The 19,014-nt window shown below is 38.2% G+C and overlaps 1 protein-coding gene across 5 annotated transcripts; it reads left to right on the forward strand.

Annotated features, from left to right (window-relative positions):
- The first annotated feature begins 4,488 nt into the window (after window positions 1-4,488).
- On the forward strand, window positions 4,489-18,779 carry LOC132640899 (uncharacterized). Of its 5 annotated transcripts, XR_009582479.1 has the most exons (7): window positions 4,489-4,615; window positions 5,448-5,551; window positions 6,917-9,131; window positions 9,209-9,523; window positions 9,601-9,667; window positions 16,781-16,875; window positions 18,057-18,779. XR_009582479.1 is itself a non-coding variant. In XM_060357711.1 (5 exons), exons 3-5 carry the CDS (start codon window positions 8,590-8,592, stop codon window positions 9,611-9,613), a joined length of 870 nt encoding a protein of 289 aa, XP_060213694.1. In that variant the 5' UTR covers window positions 4,489-4,615; window positions 5,448-5,551; window positions 6,917-8,589; the 3' UTR covers window positions 9,614-9,804. The 5 variants fall into 4 exon arrangements, 1 of the variants encoding a protein (XP_060213694.1); XR_009582477.1 differs by lacking the exons at window positions 16,781-16,875; window positions 18,057-18,779 and adding an exon at window positions 9,907-10,992; XR_009582476.1 differs by lacking the exons at window positions 16,781-16,875; window positions 18,057-18,779 and having other exon boundaries at window positions 9,601-9,804.
- Window positions 18,780-19,014: the final 235 nt, after the last annotated feature.

A 19,014-nucleotide genomic window follows, 5' to 3' on the forward strand; every position in this document is an offset into this window, starting at 1 on the left:
GGTTGGATCTTCTTCCTTGTGATCCGATTTTTCGGGCTGAGGTGTCGCCTCCTCGACCGCGAACATCTCCCTTGCAGCGGGTTGTTCACCTCGGATGGTTTTTATTCCCTCCGGGGTCGGAAATTTCAGCAGCTGATGTAATGTTGAGGGCATGGCCCTCATGCTATGTATCCAAAGTCTACCCAGCAATGCATTGTACTTCATGTCCCCTTCGATTACATAGAACACCGTCTGCTGTATAGTGCCGTCGATGTTCACCGGCAACGAGATCTCCCCCTTTGTGGTTTCGCTCGCCATGTTGAACCCACTGAGTACCCGGGCTACCGGTACGATCTGATCGAGCAGCCCTAGCTGTTCGACCACTCTTCACCGGATGATGTTGGCCGAGCTACCTAGGTCAATCAAAATACGTTTAACCTGAGTTTTAAAGATAAGTACAGAAATTACCAATGCATCATTGTGTGGTTGAATGATGCCTTCTGCATCCTCGTTGCTGAAAGAGATAGAACCCTCGGGTAAATAATCCCGGCTGCGCTTTTCACGAACAACAGAAACCTTGGCCCTTTTCATCACCGGCCCTCGAGGGGCATCGGTACCCCTAACTATCATGTTGATTATATGCTGGGGTTTTACTGGGTCAGCCCTTTTATGAGTCTCCCTTTCCTTGTAGTGACTTTTGGCTCGTTCACTTAGCAATTCTCGGAGATGACCATTCTTCAGTAACCAGGCTACCTCCTCTCTTAGCTGGCGACAATCCTCGATTCTGTGACCATGGGTTCCATGGTACTCACACACCATGCTCGGGTCCCGTTGGCCCGGATCCGACCTTAGAGGTCTTGGCCATCTTACATCTGCGACACGGCCAATAGCCGAGACGAGGCCCGAGGTACTGACGTTGAAGTTGTACTCCGATATCTTTGGCAAATCCTTGTTGCCGGCAGAGCTTCCAGAATCGCTCCTGAATGAGAGACCCCGACTGTTCGACGGGTGCTCGACCCATTTATTACCCCGACCGGAGAAATGGCTTGGGCTAACCCTTGATTTCTCCGACCTAAAGTTTGGCTTCTCCGAATGGGAGTATGGCTGATACCTTTCCCTCGACGATTCGGCCTTCGTTTCGTAACCTTTCCTTGGTCTCTCAAAACTATTGTTCACATTTATTGGCCCCGGGGGAAGCTCGAATTGATCATCCTCCACCCGAATCTTCGACTTGTATCGGTTATGGACATCAGCCCATGTCACAGCCTCGTACTCCAGCAAGCTTTCCTTTAATTTGAACGAAGCCGTTGAGCTCTGAACATTGAGCCCCTTTGTGAAAGCTTGTGCAACCCATTCTTCTGGAACCGGGGGGAGTTCCATCCGTTCCCTTTGGAATCGGTTGACGAATTCACGCAGTAACTCATCGTCTCTTTGGGCTATACGGAAAATGTCGGCTTTACGGGCCTGCACCTTTTTGGCACCGGTGTGAGCTTTGATGAAGGCATCGGCGAGTATTTCGAAAGAAGTGATCGAATGCTCGGGCAGATGGTCGTACCATGTCAATGCTCATTTTGACAGAGTTTCCCCGAACTTTTTCAGCACTACCGATTCAATTTCGTCTTCCTCCATATCATGGCCTTTTATAGCGCATGTGTATGAGGTTATGTGTTCGTGTGGGTCCGTTGTGCCGTCATATTTCTGGATATCCGGCATTTTAAACCTCTTCGGGATTAGTTTTGGAGCTGTACTCGGAGGAAAAGGCCTTTGGATGTACCTCTTCGAATCCGACCCTTTCAGTAAAGGCGGAGCCCCCGGGATTTGGTCTACCCGAGAGTTGTATGTTTCCACCCTCTTCTCAGTCGAGTCTACCTGTTTTGCCAAAGTTTCCAGCATTCTCAGAACCTCGGTGGAGGACCCAGCTCCAGACCCATCGCTCTCAACCATCCGTGCCTCATCTCTTCTGGGTTCAGCAACACCCTTTGCCTCCTCCGAGGTCATTTTATCCCCTCCGTTTTGCAACCGGGCTATTGCGATTCCCTGTTCAGCAATCGCCGCTCTTTGTTCCTGCAACATTTCAAAGATTAAACGTAAGTCAACATTATCATTTGGGTTATCCGGTTCTTTCCGGCCCTGAGTACGGAACAAAGTAATCGAATTGTATGTATTTAAAGGGTCAGTGGCCGGCTGGGCGGCATTCTCCTGGTCCACGGTGTTTTGACGGTTGAGGCCCTCCCTCGAATTAACGGGGTTAGGGTCAGCGGGGTTTGGTAATCCTCGTGGCCCACTGCCTTCATTTTCGGCCACAATCTCGTTGTTGTTGACGTGACCAGATTGCCCACTGTCAGCCATTTGGTCCATTTTTTCAGAGACGAACAGAAGATATTTTTGGTTTTATGGGTAAGATAGGGATCAAGATCAAAGACCACTATTATCCTAGCCCCACGGTGGGCGCCAAACTGTTTACCCCGAATTTGGATAATCAATTAAATTTGTGAGTGAGGTATAGGATATGTGGTTGTGCCTTGAATCTATTGATAGAGAAAAGAAATATATGAATATACTATGAAGAAGCAACTGATAATCGGTGGTTTGCTATAGATTTGCGTATTTACTAACATATGAGTGTTACTTGATTGAATAAATTTAAGGGATGAACACAGCTAATGTGGACCGAAATCAGATATTTGCGAGAGAGATTTATATAGTTTTGCTATTACAAGAGTTCTTGATATGAGGAAGCCAACCCTTTAAAAGTAGGGCAATGGCCCCTATTTATAGCATTGCCCCATGGGCTTCATACAACATGTGCGTCTGAAAAATAAAGAAAAAAAAAATCTGAAGTGGAGCAGGTTGATCGTACGGTCTGACACCCGTACGATTGACAGTTGAACATGGCAGGACGCTATCGACGCGTGGCAATCGCCTAACGGATCTCTCGGACCAACGGCTACGACCAAACGGACAAACGGCCACGACCAAACGGACCAACGGCCACGATCAAACGGAGGAACGGCCACGATCAGACGGAGGAACGGCCACGATCAGCTCGGCTATGAAGAAACCAGACCAAATGAAGATCTTCCCTCTCTTTGGTTAAAACACTCCTCCGGTCAAAAAAGAAAGCCTTCGTACAAATCCTCGTTTCTTTCTTCCCTCGGTCACCGGTATTACCGGCTCAGCGGATACCCGATTTTTACCGTATACAATGGGTTTGTTGTCTTCATGCATGTGATTTAGTAATTTTTTTGGTACTTCGTTCCTCTTATTATTTCACATCTTTACGAATTGACAATTTTGGGATTCTGTGCTTCGTTTGTATTTATAATGTTGCAGATAACTTCCTTCTGTTTCTGTTTTCTTTTACTTCTTTTGTTCCTAATATTTAGGAATTCAAAGACTTACATATATTCTAACAAACATAGAAGATCTTTTCGTATCCATTAAGATCGAAACTCTTTGCAAACTCGAAGTTGATCAAAAGGTCGAGGTAAGGTTTTCTATATGTTATTCATGTATTGACTCTTGAGTATTGGATTTTCTTGAATTGCATTCTTTATTCGATTCTCTAATTTCAGCCTTGAAATTCTTTTTTCTACTAACCCACGAATTAGTGAAAAGTCTGGTAGTATAGAGTATACACATGCTACACAACTCAATAGTTTTCTATTTTTAGATTTTATTCTTTTTGAATTATACAAGTATTTTATAATTTACAAGCTAGATGTGCAATTGATGATTTGGTTATTTAGTTTCTTATTTTCCCAGAGATTTGATTAATTCATGACATAATTTTTCTTGCAGGTCCCGTTGGCCTTGGCTATCAGCATATCACAGAATTGAAGGCAAAGAAATGTTAGAGCTTCTTTTATTTTCATAATCGTTAAAAGTTTGTTACTACTTTTCTATCGTAATCACGTACGTATTCAAATCAATTGTATTTGTGTAAGATATTTTCAAAGTACAGACTAAATTTACAACAATTGCTATCAATCACACTAGATATTAACTCCATTACACCAATTCACCACTACTAAAAAACTGCTCAAAACCGACCTACAAAAACTTATCTCAATGAGGTCAGAAAAAAAAGCGACCTCATGAAGTCGCTGTAAGCATGTTTTTTTATGTTGCAATTTTTATTTTACAAAAACCAACATCAATAGATCGCTAATTTAATAATAAATTCTGAAAAACACATTACCGACCTCATGAGATCGCAAACCTGACTGGCTAAACAGTACCGACCACACGAGCTCGGTAAATATTTATAAGAAATTAATTATAAAATTAATTGGGCGACTACATGAGGTCGATATGTTAATTCAAAAAATTAAAAAAAAAATCTACGATTAAGCGACCTCACGTGATCGGTAACTAAAAATAAAATAATTAATTTACCGCCCTCATGCGATAGGTAACACAAAATTAATATCAGCCTACCTACCATCCAATTCACATTTCTCCCATTGCACAATAAACATTCCCACCCCACCCCCACCCCCACCCCCACCCCCACCCCCACCCCCCTCTCGTCACCGCTTCCTCTCTTCCTCTCTCTCCGATTGCCGGCGTTTCCAGCCTTCTTCCGCCGTCGCCGGCCACTTTCCAACAGCCTTCTCCCATCGTCACATTTGAGGTACTTATTTTTTCATATTCCTAACTTAAGGGTTTTTGGATAGTGTTTTCATGCACCATTATTCAACTTTCATCTATGACCTATGTATATGTGGGTAACTTTGTCTATATTTAAACTAATAAATTCTTCCAGTAAGATGTGGTTTTCCTCATATTTTGTTCTTTATATCTACTCAAAGTTCCATTTCTGAAAAGTTCAAATTGGGAAATTTGAATAACTAGCAGCTACGTTTGTATTGTATAAATCAACCTAATCTAATCTAATCTAATCAAATTTCACTCGAAATTGTATAAATTTTGATTTTCCCGGTGACCCGAAACGGTGACCCGAATGAAAACGGTCGGAAATGGGGATTTGAAATCTTGAATCGCTGATTTGGTCTGTCTGTTCTATTTTCGTACGTTGTCTTTCCCCTTGTCGACTTTGACTTTGTATGTGTATTAACGATTTTAAATTGTTTGTGTGTATATAAATTTTCATACATATTTATACATTCAAACAAGTTCATTAAAATTATTATAAAAGTTTTAAATTATCAGTCTTGACCTTTTTAATAACAATTCGTGGTGTGTTTGAATCTCGAATAATTTGAAACCTCTTATACTTGCGATTTGCCAAATGTTGAAACCTCTTATTACTGTATTTTTGTTTTTACTTGGCTGCTTATTTTCCCTTTTCAAAGATCTGTTTATTTTTCTTGTTGTGGGTGTTACATATTTTCTGTTTTATCATAATTGGGGATTTTTCTATCAGAGTGGAACTGTGGTTGTTTGTTAATTTCTGTGAAGGGATAATAATTTGATGGACCATTCGATTTACTTTCCATTCTCAGGTACTACACCTGATGGCTGCAAATTAGCATTGGTAGATTTAGTAGAATAATGTGAGAACTTAGCTTGTTTGGATAGTGTCGTATTACTCTATCGAACAGTTAAGGTTAGTACTTCGTACTACTCTTGTACTACTCTTTCTTATTTCTCGTTGCTCAATATGCTCTTTGTTTACTTTCCAACACTGTTTGCGATATGCTTGTCGATCTATGGTTCAACTCTTTTAATCAATATGAAACTTTAAGCTTAATTACGATTTTGGGTGATATAATGAATCCATTTGTGTCGTATAATAGAACAAGGATTGGTAAAATGGAGAAGGTGGCCAAAATAGTACAGGGAGGTGGCGCCAGCCACTAATTCTCTGATTTTAGCCTCACAAACAACGACATACAATTGCAGTCGAAGTGTCGGATAGTAATTTATTAGTCCGGAGAATAATACGGGAAAAGTTCAGTGGTGTAACTTTTTAAGTATTAACCACTTTCTTATTACTAATATCCTACCAGTGACTTGCTATACTTCACTAGTGATTCTCTTTGTTCTATCCTAAACAACCAAGCATTACCTGGTAGTCTTAATTTTATATCTTGATGAAAGTTGTTTAAAAAACTGATAGTCAGCTCATTTAGCCAAGAAAATTGGCGCTCTCAGCGATGACTAGAATGAACCTAATACAAGTCTCCTGGCTGACCAGCTACTTTCAGATTGTAAACAAAAAAAGGATGTTGACATAACCTGATTTATATGACTTTGCTTCAACTCAATTACTCAAAGATGAAAATATAAGCATTTTGCAGGAAAAAAAATTTACATCTATTAATTAGATGTTGAAATTCCTGTTGATATATCTGATCACATGATTACATGGAAAAATAAGAATGCATGTACTAACTTAAGAAAAAAAAAAACCATAAATTGCTCTTCCTATCATTAAAACTTATGGAACTCTGTTTGTTTTTCCTTTCTTCTCTTTCAAATCCATAAATTGCTAACTCCAAGACGAAAGAGTAACATTCATGCCCATGTAAATGGTTGGTTCATTTAACTTGTCAGGTGTGCAATTAACATTGGCGCTCATGTAAATTCTATTTTAAAGGTCTGTTTTATGTTGATTGGAGGTTCACGGATATGTCAAAGCTTTGTAGAACTCAGCTATTTACTGATCATTCCAGACATGAGAGATGTAGGATCTCTTTTGAGCATTGAAGGATAATTGCTTTTAGGCTTGCTTTCAATAAATTTACCATTTCTAGTTAGGTTTGGTAAAAGCTACTCTTTTAACTCAATTTGGTTTGAAATCAACAATGAATATCCTATAACTTTAGAGGAAAAAAAGACTTTTTCGAATAGTGTACTCTTAATAAAAATATACTACTCTATAGTATGGATTTTGTAATATTAAATGGATGATAGCTTCATTTTTTCATTTTGATGACTGGCTAAGTGAAATCTTGTGTAATTTGTGTAGATGGAATCTCGTAGTTGGATGTATACAAGAACAAATGACGGTAGAGGGGGGATGAGGCAAGAATTTATGAACGGTGTCGTTGCTTTTGTTTAATATGCAATGACACTTGAACCTTTTATAATAGAAGGCTTGGTTAGGTGTCCTTGTGAGAAATGTGCATGTAGGAATTATGAGACACCAGAGATTGTTAGGCTTCATCTTTATACCCACGGCTTTCAATTAAATTATACAGTGTGGACTAGTCATGGAGAAACAGATACTGGTTTGGGAGAATTTCAAAACTTTGTTGTTGGTGAAAGCAGTAGGTTGGTGGAACCTGATGTCCAAAATTATAGAATGTACGACTTGATTCAGGATGCTTATGGGATGCATTCCAATTTTGAATCCGGTAACCATGTTGAAGAAGATCCTAATGAGGAAGCTAGTCGTTTTTTTGAACAGTTGAAAGATGCTAGTCGACCTTTGTGTGACGGGAGTCCCCACTCTCAATTGTCTATTGCTGTTAGATTAATAAGTATCAAAGCAGATTGGAATGTTCCTCAAGGGGCAATAGATGTTGTGATTAGCCTTATACGTGAATTAGTTGACCCGAATCTAGAGATACCTGTTAACTACTACAAGGCAAAGAGATTGGTGTCAAAGTTAGGACTCTCGTCCTACAGAATTGATTGTTGTGAAAATGGATGCATGTTATACTATAAGGATGACGTAGGTTTAGAATCTTGTAAGTTTTGTGGTAGAGCTCGTTTTAAGCGGGCTCGTAGCGGGAAGAGAGTTGCTTTTAAGGCGATGCATTACTTACCTTTTATACCAAGGTTAAAGAGGTTGTATGCATCAAATAGCTTTGCTCCTCATATGAGATGGCATAGTGAGAATAGAAGGCCGTCTGGTGTTATGTGTCAACCATCAGATGGAGAGGCTTGGAAGCATTTTGATAGAACATATCCAGATGAACCACGAAACATCAGGTTAGGTTTATGTTCAGATGGATTCACTCCACATTCTGCTTCTGCTGCTCCCTATTCTTGCTGGCCTGTTTTCTTAACACCGTATAATCTTCCACCCGAGTTGTGTATGACTAGTCCATATATATTCCTTAATTTCATCATTCCTAGCCCGCGTAATCCAAATTTTTTGATTGATGTATACTTGCAACCTTTGATTGATGAGTTGAAATTGTTGTGGGTTGAAGGGGTTGACACGTTTGATGTATCGCGTAGGCAGAACTTTAATTTGCGGGCCACCTTAATGTGGACGATTAATGACTTTCTTGCGTACGGAATGTTGTCTGGGTGGATGACAACTGGAAAGTTAGCTTGTCCTTGCTGCATAATATGACCATAAAAATTCATAGTTTGATTGCCACCGTCAATTCTTGCCAATGGATCATGAGTTTCGAAGTATGAAAAATGCATTCAGGAAGAACACAATTGAACGAAACTGTCCACCTTCAAGACTGTCGGGAGAGGATATTTGGGAGAGGGTTCAAAACTTTCCGGAGGTTACTGAAGGAGCACCGTACAAGTTCGATGGGTATGGGTCAACACATAACTGGACTAAGCAAAGCATATTCTGGGAGTTACCATATTGGAAGGATAATCTTCTCCGACATAATCTTGATGTCAAGCATATTGAAAAAAATTACTTTGATAACTTGTTCAACACAGTAATGGATGTTAAGGGCAAGACAAAAGACAATCCAAAGGCTAGAATGGACGTACAGTAGTAAGCGAAAAAAGTTATGGTTACAGGACAAACAGAACAGAGTCTTCAAGCCTAAGGCTGGTTATTCATTCACAATGGAGCAAAAGCGAAAGATTTGTCAGTGGGTCCAGAACTTGAAGATGCCTGATAGGTATGCATCAAATTTGGGAAAACGTGTCGATATTGAGCAAGGAAAGTTACATGGGATAAAAAGTCATGATAGTCACGTTTTCATGGAAACTTTACTCCCCATTGCATTTAGTGGCTTGCCTACCCGAATCTGGAAACCTATGACAGAAATTAGTTTGTTCTTCAAAGACTTGTGTTCTAGCACGTTGAGGGCAGACAACCTGGAACGGATGCATAAGAATATTCCTGTAATCACAAATAATTTAGAGAAGATTCTACCAAAGGGGTTCTTTGATGTGATGGAACATCTTCCAATTCACCTTGCAGAGGAAGCTAGACTCGGAGGCCCAATTCAATGTCGGTGGATGTATCCTTTTGAGAGGTAATGAGTCTAAATTTTCATTTATTCCTATCAAATTGTTTAATTTAAAAACACATGCTTAACATAATATTATGCAGGACTATTAGCAAGCCTAAGCGGGGTATCATGCAGAGACATAGAGTGGAGGGCTCAATTTGCGAAGCATATCTTGCTAAGGAAATATCTCATTTCTGTTCTTACTACTTTGGAGATGATGTTCCATGCTTGCGAAACAGGCCCAATCGGCACTACGACGGAGGTGTTAATGATGCTTTCGCGAAGCCGATATCTATCTTCAATCGACCGGGTACGGGATCAAAAAAACGTAAAAAAAGAGAATTGAATGATTTGGAGTTTAAGTCTGCGTTGACACATGTCTTGCTGAATTGCCCGGAAGTTCAATCATATTATGAGTAAGTTGCTGTTATATTGCACTGATTATGCAATACCAAGGCATAACGACTAACTCAAACTCCATTATGTTGGGCAGTTACTTTGTGTAGATTAACGACGAGTCTCAAGTGCACGAACAATTTGCAACATGGTTTAAAGATTACGTAAGTGTTACAATTTTTTCATAAAGCTATCTTAAATAAAAAAAAGTGCTCGTTTTGCTATTGCTAAATTATTATTTCTCAACTACAAATAGGTACATAGTACACAATATGGTTACCATGACCAATTTTTGTTCCAACTTTGAAGTACTTTCGAGTTGAATTTGATGTGCTTGTTGGATTGTTGGCAGCTATTTGAGCTGGTTTTAGCAAAATATAGAACTAGTTTTCATTGTTGGCAGGTGGGCAGCTGCAAAAGTAGCGGAATGTTGCCAATTTTTCTACAGAAAACTAACCTCATGAGGTCGGTTATTTTAATTTCATTTTCCAGATTTTAATGAACCGACCTCATGTGGTCGGTTGTGTTCATATCATTTTGCACATTTTAAAGAAACCGACCACATGAGGTCGGTTGTTTTCATATCAATATACAGATTTTAAGGAACCCGACTACATGAGGTCGGTTCATGATTGTAATTATTTATAAATTTATAGTTAGCGACCTCATGTGGTCGGTAACAGAAAAATAAATAAATAAATAATTTTTTAAATATTTCCGACCACATGAGGTCGGTAACTTGAAAAAGTAAACAAAAACAAATATAATTTATAAACCCCATGTGGTCGTTAATGCTTTTACTGAAAAAGAAATAATTTAATATACCGACCACATGAGGTCGGTATGTTAATTTTCTTTTTTTTTTTTGGACGAATCATGTACCGACCACGTGTGGTCGCTTTTTTCCGACCTCATGAGGTCGCTAATTATTTGCAACCTGTCCATATCAGGGCTACTTTTGAGGTCGGTTTTGAGGTCGCATTTTTTCAGAAATCGACCTCGTGAGGTCGGAAATATCAATTATTTTTTGTCGGTTTTGAGCAGTTTTTTAGTAGTGCACTATGCCAAACAAAGAATGTTTTATACCTAATAGTACCGAATACAAATAAAAAATAAAATAGTTTCAAGTAAAATAATGAAAACGAAATTGCAACTTTATATTTCAAAAGGAAAAAATGAAAAAGGTTATAGGCAAAAAACATAATATGAGGGAGAAAAAAAAAACTAAATTAAAGATTCTTGTAGATGAATGAAAAAACCTTTAGGGTCGAAAGCATAACATTAAAGTTTGTCGATTAGTATTGACAAATTGTTAGTTTTTGTTCTGTTTTTTTTGGGATTTGTTGTTTTCTAATAAAAAGTTCAAACACAATATTTGGATCAGTGTAATAACATTATTTTGTCATTTAAATAAATGTCCCATCTATTTTGACGTTCATTGCTATTGTAATTTTTTTTTTCTTTTTGTATTGAATTTATAAAATAGTCATTTAATAAATTTCCTAATATTTAGGAATTGATATTTATTTATTCCTCTAATATTTTGGTCTGTTAAATCAACTAAAATTCTGTTTGTTAGATCATTCCTTATTCGATTGTATTTACAATATATTCTATTTGCAGTAGGCATGCGTGATTTTGGTATGTACTTGAGTTTTTAAAGGAAAAAAAAAATAACTTTTTAAGTACTTCCATTGCTAAGCTCCATTACTTCCATTGATATGTTATAGGGAAGTAATCAAGTAAACAGTATGTAAAACGCAACAAAATAAATATTCTAGAGAAATTATGTATAAAAGTACGACGGTTTTTAACAAAATATTGCCTTTTTTTTAATCTTTTAGAATAGATTTCACACTAAACAAAATAATCATTTGATTATTTTCGACTTAACTAAAACTTCCCATTTTAAACTATTATATGTAGTAAGCTAGGAAGTCCTAATAGATACTAATGACATTAAAATCAACTGAAATATTTCCTTGTAAACATTAAAGTCCTAATATTTAGGACCAAATATAAGAACCAAATTTGATTAATATCTCACCACTAACCTTTAGATTTGGATTCAAGTCATTAAAGGAAAACAATAATTAAGAACGACCACTTTTTAGAGTTTAGATTCAGGTAAGATACATCATAACATATTGGCATCTCATATGATATGATAATATGTACTCTTATAGATATTGTGCAACTAATTTAACTAAATTCATCATTCTTGCATGTTCAGAAGATACCGAATTTAGCTATTGTGCCAATGTGATAACTTTTTTTTTTTATAAATATTGTATTTATTTTAATGTCAGTTACTATTTTTCAATAATTTATTCTTTTATATAGTTTTATTGATCACGCCATATGCACGTGCAACGCACGTACATTAAACTGGTTATATTAAAAGTACGAAGGACCTCAAAAATGTTGATTGAACTTTTTACCCTTCATTAAAAGACTCTACAATAAACAAAATTGTCATTTTACTATTTTTGTCAAATTATTATTTAATTGCTTTACAAGTTCTTTACTTAAGGAGATACGAAACAATATCATACAAGTAATTAATAATAGGAATCTTTACCTTAATTAAATAGGTAGTAATTATTTACTTTCCTGAGATAATACTCCAATTTATAGGATTATTCTATAATTAAGATTAATTTCACGAGGATTCATAAATCTAATATGGAAGGAGTCTCCAAATTACCAATTATAACGGGATTGAAACTTTTCTTAAAGAATTTGTACCCTCGTGGAAAACTACCACATGTAATTCATTACTTAAAGGATGCTTGCCACATTAATAGATTTTATATTTTCTATTGAAAATATAAAATTTAAATATTCAATAAATATATGATGTACTTTTTAAAAATATTCACGAAGCTTATTTTTGTAATAATATGTTGAACTAATTATTTTGTATCTCATTGTCCTTTTGGACCAACGTGTCTCAAAAATAAAATAAAAATAAAAATAGTGTCAATGTCTATGGCATATAGTTCATGTTTACCAAGGTTTAGTGTTATGACTTATGAAAGTGAAATTGAAAACTGTAATAGTGAACACAACTGTGAATTTTATTGATATGTGGAATGGTTACAATCTCAGTACTATTAAAATTGTGAACTTGAACTGACTACAATGGAGATTCTAGATTGATAACCAGCAAGAATGCAAGAAGAATTTGGGGTAAGAATTTAGGAAGAAGAAGATAGAAAGTAGAGAGAGAATTTTTAGGAGGGAAAGAATTATTCTAAAAATTAGCTGAAGCTAACTGCTTCCAGCTGGGTTTGTTATATGGGCCTGGCTGGAGCATAACTGCCCATTTAATTTGAGCCTTAGGATCCTCTCAGCTATCATTGCTTCTGCACTGTCAGATTTAAGTGATCCCATGTGCCCCTCACGTGACTTCCCTCTTTCTAAATTCGACTAAAAATCCCCAATTCCACAAATCCCTAATCTGATTCCCAATTCCCCAATTGATTAACCTTAATTTCTCCAATTCCAATCCTCATTCCCCTACTTCAATCGTTACATTACCCCTTCGTTCAAAATCGACCTTGTCCTCAAGGTCCTTGTTGAGCCACAAACGCTGGAAATTGTCTTTGAATGTACCCCCAGTCTTCCCATATGGCTTCATCGGGGCCTAGGTTCGACCACTGGACTAAGACCTTGATTGAAGCTGCGTTGTTGATGCGAACCATGCGACGTTGGAGGATAGCTGTTGGCTGCACCAAAACACCACCATCAGATCCACATGCAGGAGGTTGCTGTTGAGCAATTACAGCTGGGCCGATCCTCTTTTTCAGCTGTGAAATACGGAACACTGGGTGGATCTGCGAACCTGGAGGGAGCTCCAACTGGTAAGCGACTGCTCCTATACGCTTGACAACTGGGTAAGGGCCATAGAATTTAGCACTTAGTTTCAAGTTTTTATGAATTGCCACTGAAGCTTGTCTATATGGTTGAAGTTTCAAGTAGACGAGATCCCCTTCCTGCAATTCCCTATCTGTTCGATTTTTGTCAGCAAAGAACTTCATACGAGCTTGAGCTTGTTGAAGATTCTCCCTTAATGTGTGAAGCATGTGCTGTCTTTGAGCTAGACAATCAGTGACACTGGGTTGACCTGTTCGAGGTAAGGATCCCATGGGCACCTGAAGGGGTGGGAATCCATACAATGCCTCGAATGGTGTAGCATTGAGTGCACTGTGGTGGTTAGTATTATACCACCACTCTGCTAGAGGGATCCACTTCAACCATTGCTTAGGATTAGAAAAAACCATAGCTCTAAGATAGGATTCGAGGCATCTATTCAGTCTCTCAGTTTGTCCATCAGATTGAGGGTGATAAGATGTTGACATACTGAGCTTAGTTCCCACAGATTTGAAGAGTTGTTGCCAAAACTGGCTTGTAAAGATAGAATCCCTGTCTGATACAATGGACTTAGGCATCCCATGTAACCTGTATACTTCCTTCATAAACAAATCTGCTACATCCTGAGCCTTGTATGGGTGCTTCAATGCTAGGAAGTGACCATACTTGGTCAACCTTTCCACAACCACAAGAATAGTGTTCTTTTGCCCAGATGAAGGGAGGCCTTCAATGAAATCCATGGCAATGTCATGCCAAGGAGCCTCTGGAATGGGCAATGGTTGTAATAATCCGGGGTAATGAACATTCTCAGTCTTAGTTCTTTGAAAAATGTCACACTCAGACACCCATCTCACAATATCAGCCTTCATGTTAGGCCAATAGAAAACCATAGCAAGCCTTTTGTAAGTTGCTAGTTGCCCTGAATGCCCACCCAAGGGTGATAAATGAAGCAATTCAAAGATCTTAACTCTGAGATTAGCACCTCTACCCACAAATAACTTGAGTTTGTATCTGATAAGACCTTGGTTAAGTGTATAATCAGGCTTGCCTCCAGGGTCAGCAATCAATTCAACTAGAAGTTGTTATGCCACAGGATCATGCTCATAGCTGTCACTGATCTCCATCATCTATGTAGGTTCTGCAGTAGAAATAGCATTAAGTTCAGGTCCTTCATCCTCCTCCAACCTTCTAGAAAGGGCATCAGCAACCCTGTTCTCAGTACCCTTTTTGTACTGTACTTCATAGCATTGTTTTAAAAGGCAGTGTCAAGACTCGCCCCGGGGCTCGCCTCGGGGCAGGGCAGTGGCAAAACGCCCTGGGGCTAACGTACGGGGCTTAGTTCCTATGAGGCTTACGCCCTAAGCGCCTAACCGTACGCCCTAAACACGTCTAACGCCCAACGCACAAGGCTCGCCTAACAGTTCTTACACAAATTATATTTTAAATTCCTTAATTAAAATCATTCACCCTCATAATTGTTTAACAAAATAATGATACTTAATAGTTTTTCATCTATAGAAATAAAAGATTGGGTGTAACTCATATAACAAGTCGTAGTATTGGATATTTACTATTTGAGAACGTCGTGAGGGTGAATATCACTTAATTTTTAAAAAAAACACATAGCGGAATTGTACATTTTCACTTGTCATTGGTCATAAGTCCTATGTATCAGAATTATCATATAATTTTATTTTTTGTTCACGAAGAAGTTATGTTTTAATTGTAATCTTGATAAATTTTATTGATTATTTGCTTATAGGGAGATAAAATGAATAGTATGATAGTAATAGTGTTTTAAGAAACTATGTTTTTTTTCGTGTTTGAAAGTTAAAATGTTAGAATTGATTTGCATTTCATAATAGCTTTTATTTCATTGTATTGTTTATACTTGTAAAATTATGTTATATATAATTACAAGTTATAAGCGGTGTATAATGGATTGCTTTGATCATTTTTTTGTGAGGATCAAGCGCCCCCCCCCCCCCCCCCCTCCCATATATATATATCATTTATTTACAGTTTTCTTTTATTTTTTTTTATGTAATTTTACCTATTTAAAAATATTTATTGTAATTATATTATTTTAAGAAATACTAAAAATTAAATACCCATGGGGCTTACGCCCCGTGCCTCGAGACTTACGCCTCGTCGAGGCGTATGTAAAACGCCCCGCCTTAAGCCCCCGCTTTTTAAAACACTGCTTCATAGTCTAATCCCATCAATTTAGTTAAGCCCTTTTGTTGCAATGCAGTAGATACTCTTTGTTCTAGGAGGTACTTCAAGCTTTGATGGTCTGTTCTAATAATAAAATGCCCTCCTTGCAAATAATGCTTTCATCTGTCTACAACTGATAGAACAACCATGAATTCCTTCTCATAAGTAGAGAGACCAAGGTTTCTAGGTCCCAAAGCTTTACTAAAGTATGCTAGTGGTCTACCCTCTTGCATCAATACAACCCCAATGCCCTTAGAGCATGCATATGTCTCTACAACAAATGTTTGGTTGAAGTTTGCCAAAGCTAATACAGGGGCAGTGGTCATTGCTCTCTTAAGTTTCTCAAATGCTTCTTCAGCTTCTACTCCCCACTGGAAGGCATTCTTTTTTAACATGTTAGTCAATGGTCTGCTAATAACACCATATGCTTGTACAAACCTCCTGTAGTACCCTGTTAACCCCAGGAATCCTCTTAGAGCTTTGATGGATTTGGGTTTAGGCCAGTTAACCATAACCTCTATCTTAGCAGGATCAGTAGCAACCCCTGCTCCAGTGATAATATGTCCTAGATATTCCACCTTGGGTTGTCGAAATGAGCATTTAGATAGTTTAGTAAATAGTTGTTCGCCCCTCAATAATTGAAACACCTTCTCCAGATGAATTGTATGTTCCTTTAGGGAAGAACTATAGACCACAATATCATCAAAGAATATAAGAACAAACTTCCTCAAATGTTCCTTAAAGACATGGTTCATTAGAATTTGAAATGTGGCAGGTGCATTGGTTAGCCCAAAGGGCATGACTCTAAACTCATAGTGACCTAGATGGGTGACAAATCCATTTTTGTGAATGTCTTGCTCCCCCATCCTTATTTGATGGTACCCTGCCCTCAGATCAATCTTAGAAAATATGCAAGATCCATGTAATTCATCCATTAAATCTTCTACCAAAGGAATAGGGAATTTGTCTTTAACAGTGACTTTGTTTAATTCCCTATAGTCGATACAAAATCTCCAACTTCCATCCTTCTTCTTTACCAACAGTACAGGTGAAGAAAAAGGAGAGTGACTAGGCTGTATCACTCCATTTTTTAGCATTTCTGAAACTTGTTTCTCTATTTCATTTTTCTAAAAGTAGTTGTACCTATATGGTCTTACGCTGACTGGAACTGAATCTGGTTTCAGGGGAATATAGTGGTCATGTCCTCTATTGGGAGGCAGCGCCTTTGGCTCCACAAACACATCTGGGAATGCTCTTAGTGTCTCCTGAATCTCTTCAGGTATCCTTTCCTTCTCCTCCTCATTAGTTGCAGTTATTGTGAATAAATGAGCCCATATTGCCTGCCCCTTCTTCAATAGTTATTTGACTCCAGTTGCTGACATGCTCCTTAGTTCAGCTTTGTTGTAAATCCCCCTCAACTCCACTCTTTTCCCCTTGTGAGTCACCTGGATTTTATAGTTTTCAAAATCCAATAATACAGGATTGTGTGCTCTCATCCAATCCTCACCAAGCACCATGTCATTACCTCCTAACCTCACCAACCTGATAGAGTCTTCAAACTCCACCCCTTGAATCCTCCATTTGAACCTAGGGCAACAAAACATGCTCATGATGTGATTGCCATTGGCTACTGTCACTCTCATAGGAGCAGTATAAAAAATCTTGCATCCTATTTTCTTGGCAGTCTCAAGATCCAAGAAACTATGAGTACTACCTGAATCTATTAGGATAGTGACCTGCTTCCTCTTAATATCTCCTCTGAGTCTGATGGTATTAGGCACCTCAGTACCAGATAGTGAATTAAGACTTATAGCCTCCTGCACCATTTCATTTTCTGGTAATTCAGTATAGACTACCTCTTGTACCTCTTCTATTAGATCAGGATTGTTCATCTGTTCCAACTCTAACTGTTCAGCAGTCATGGCATTGAGATGATTCTGTTTGCACTGATGACCCATGTGATATTTATCTCCACACTTGTAGCATAATCCTTGGGCCCTTCTTTGCTCAAACAACTTGTTGGCTTGACTCCCATTAGAATTACTAGGTCCCCTGTTATTCACATACCCTCCTTGGTTGGTTCCACCCATTACAGTCCTTGCCCATTGCCCTTTGTCCTTCCTCTGCTGTGAATTTAACAACCTCTCTTGGTGTCTAGCCTTGTTTATTGCTTGATTGAAGGAATAAGGATCCATCAACTTAACTGTATGCCTTATGTCCTCCTTCAATCCTTCCACAAAAAACTCCATAAAGAAATCTTCTGGAATAGTGGGGTTCCTGATCAAAACCCAAGCCTTGAGTTCTTCAAACTTTTCCAGATAGTCATTGACAGTCCCCTTCTGTTCTATTTTCTTGAATTCCCCTATTAGGTTAAGCTTGCTATTATCAGATCCTTCAAACCTCTTACATATTTCATCTACAAAGTCTCTCCATCTAACATTTCCTTTACTTATGTGATAGGATATTAATATACCATGATTCCGCCTTTCCTTGGAGATGCAGCGCTGCAATTTCTAACTTCTGCTCTGGATCTGTGATGTGATGGTATTAGAAGTACCTGTCTGCCTTCCTCAACCATGAACAAGGGTCTACTCCTTCAAAGAATGGGAACTCAAACTTAGGATGATGGTTATTTCCCTGGGTTCTACCCCAAGAACTGTCATTTGGCTCACTAGATCTTGACCTGCTATTGGACTGTTCTAACTGGTTTGGTGCACTGCCCAATATTCCATTTTTGTTTGGAAGAATCTTCTCCATTAAGAGGTCTAGCTTCTTCCCCAGTTCATGCAGCTTGGAGTCATGAGATTCCAACTTCTTGTTGGCTTCCATCATGTGACTCTGCAGTTGGGTATCCAGTTTCTTAACCATTTCTTCATTGGATTTTGATCTTGTCTCTGTAATAGTCATGTTTAGGGCCAGGATAAGCTCTGATACCAAGTTGTTATGACTTATGAAAGTGAAATTGAAAACTGTAATAGTGAACACAACTGTGAATTTTATTGATATGTGGAATGGTTACAATCTCAGTACAATTACAATTGTGAACTTGAACTGACTACAATGGAGATTCTAGATTGATAACCTGCAAGAATGCAAGAAGAATTTGGGGTAAGAATTTAGGAAGAAGAAGATAGAAAGTAGAGAGAGAATTTTTAGGAGGGAAAGAATTATTCCAAAAATTAGCTGAAGCTAACTGCTTCCAGCTGGGTTTGTTATATGGGCCTGGCTGGAGCATAACTGCCCATTTAATCTGAGCCTTAGGATCCTCTCAGCTATCATTGCTTCTGCATTGTCAGATTTAAGTGATCCCATGTGCCCCTCACGTGACTTCCCTCTTTCTAAATTCGACTAAAAATCTCCAATTCCACAAATCCCTAATCTGATTCCCAATTTCCCAATCGATTAACCTTAATTTCTC

Source organism: Lycium barbarum, chromosome 5 (genome assembly GCF_019175385.1).
Source record: "Lycium barbarum isolate Lr01 chromosome 5, ASM1917538v2, whole genome shotgun sequence".
Lineage (NCBI taxonomy): Eukaryota > Viridiplantae > Streptophyta > Magnoliopsida > Solanales > Solanaceae > Lycium > Lycium barbarum.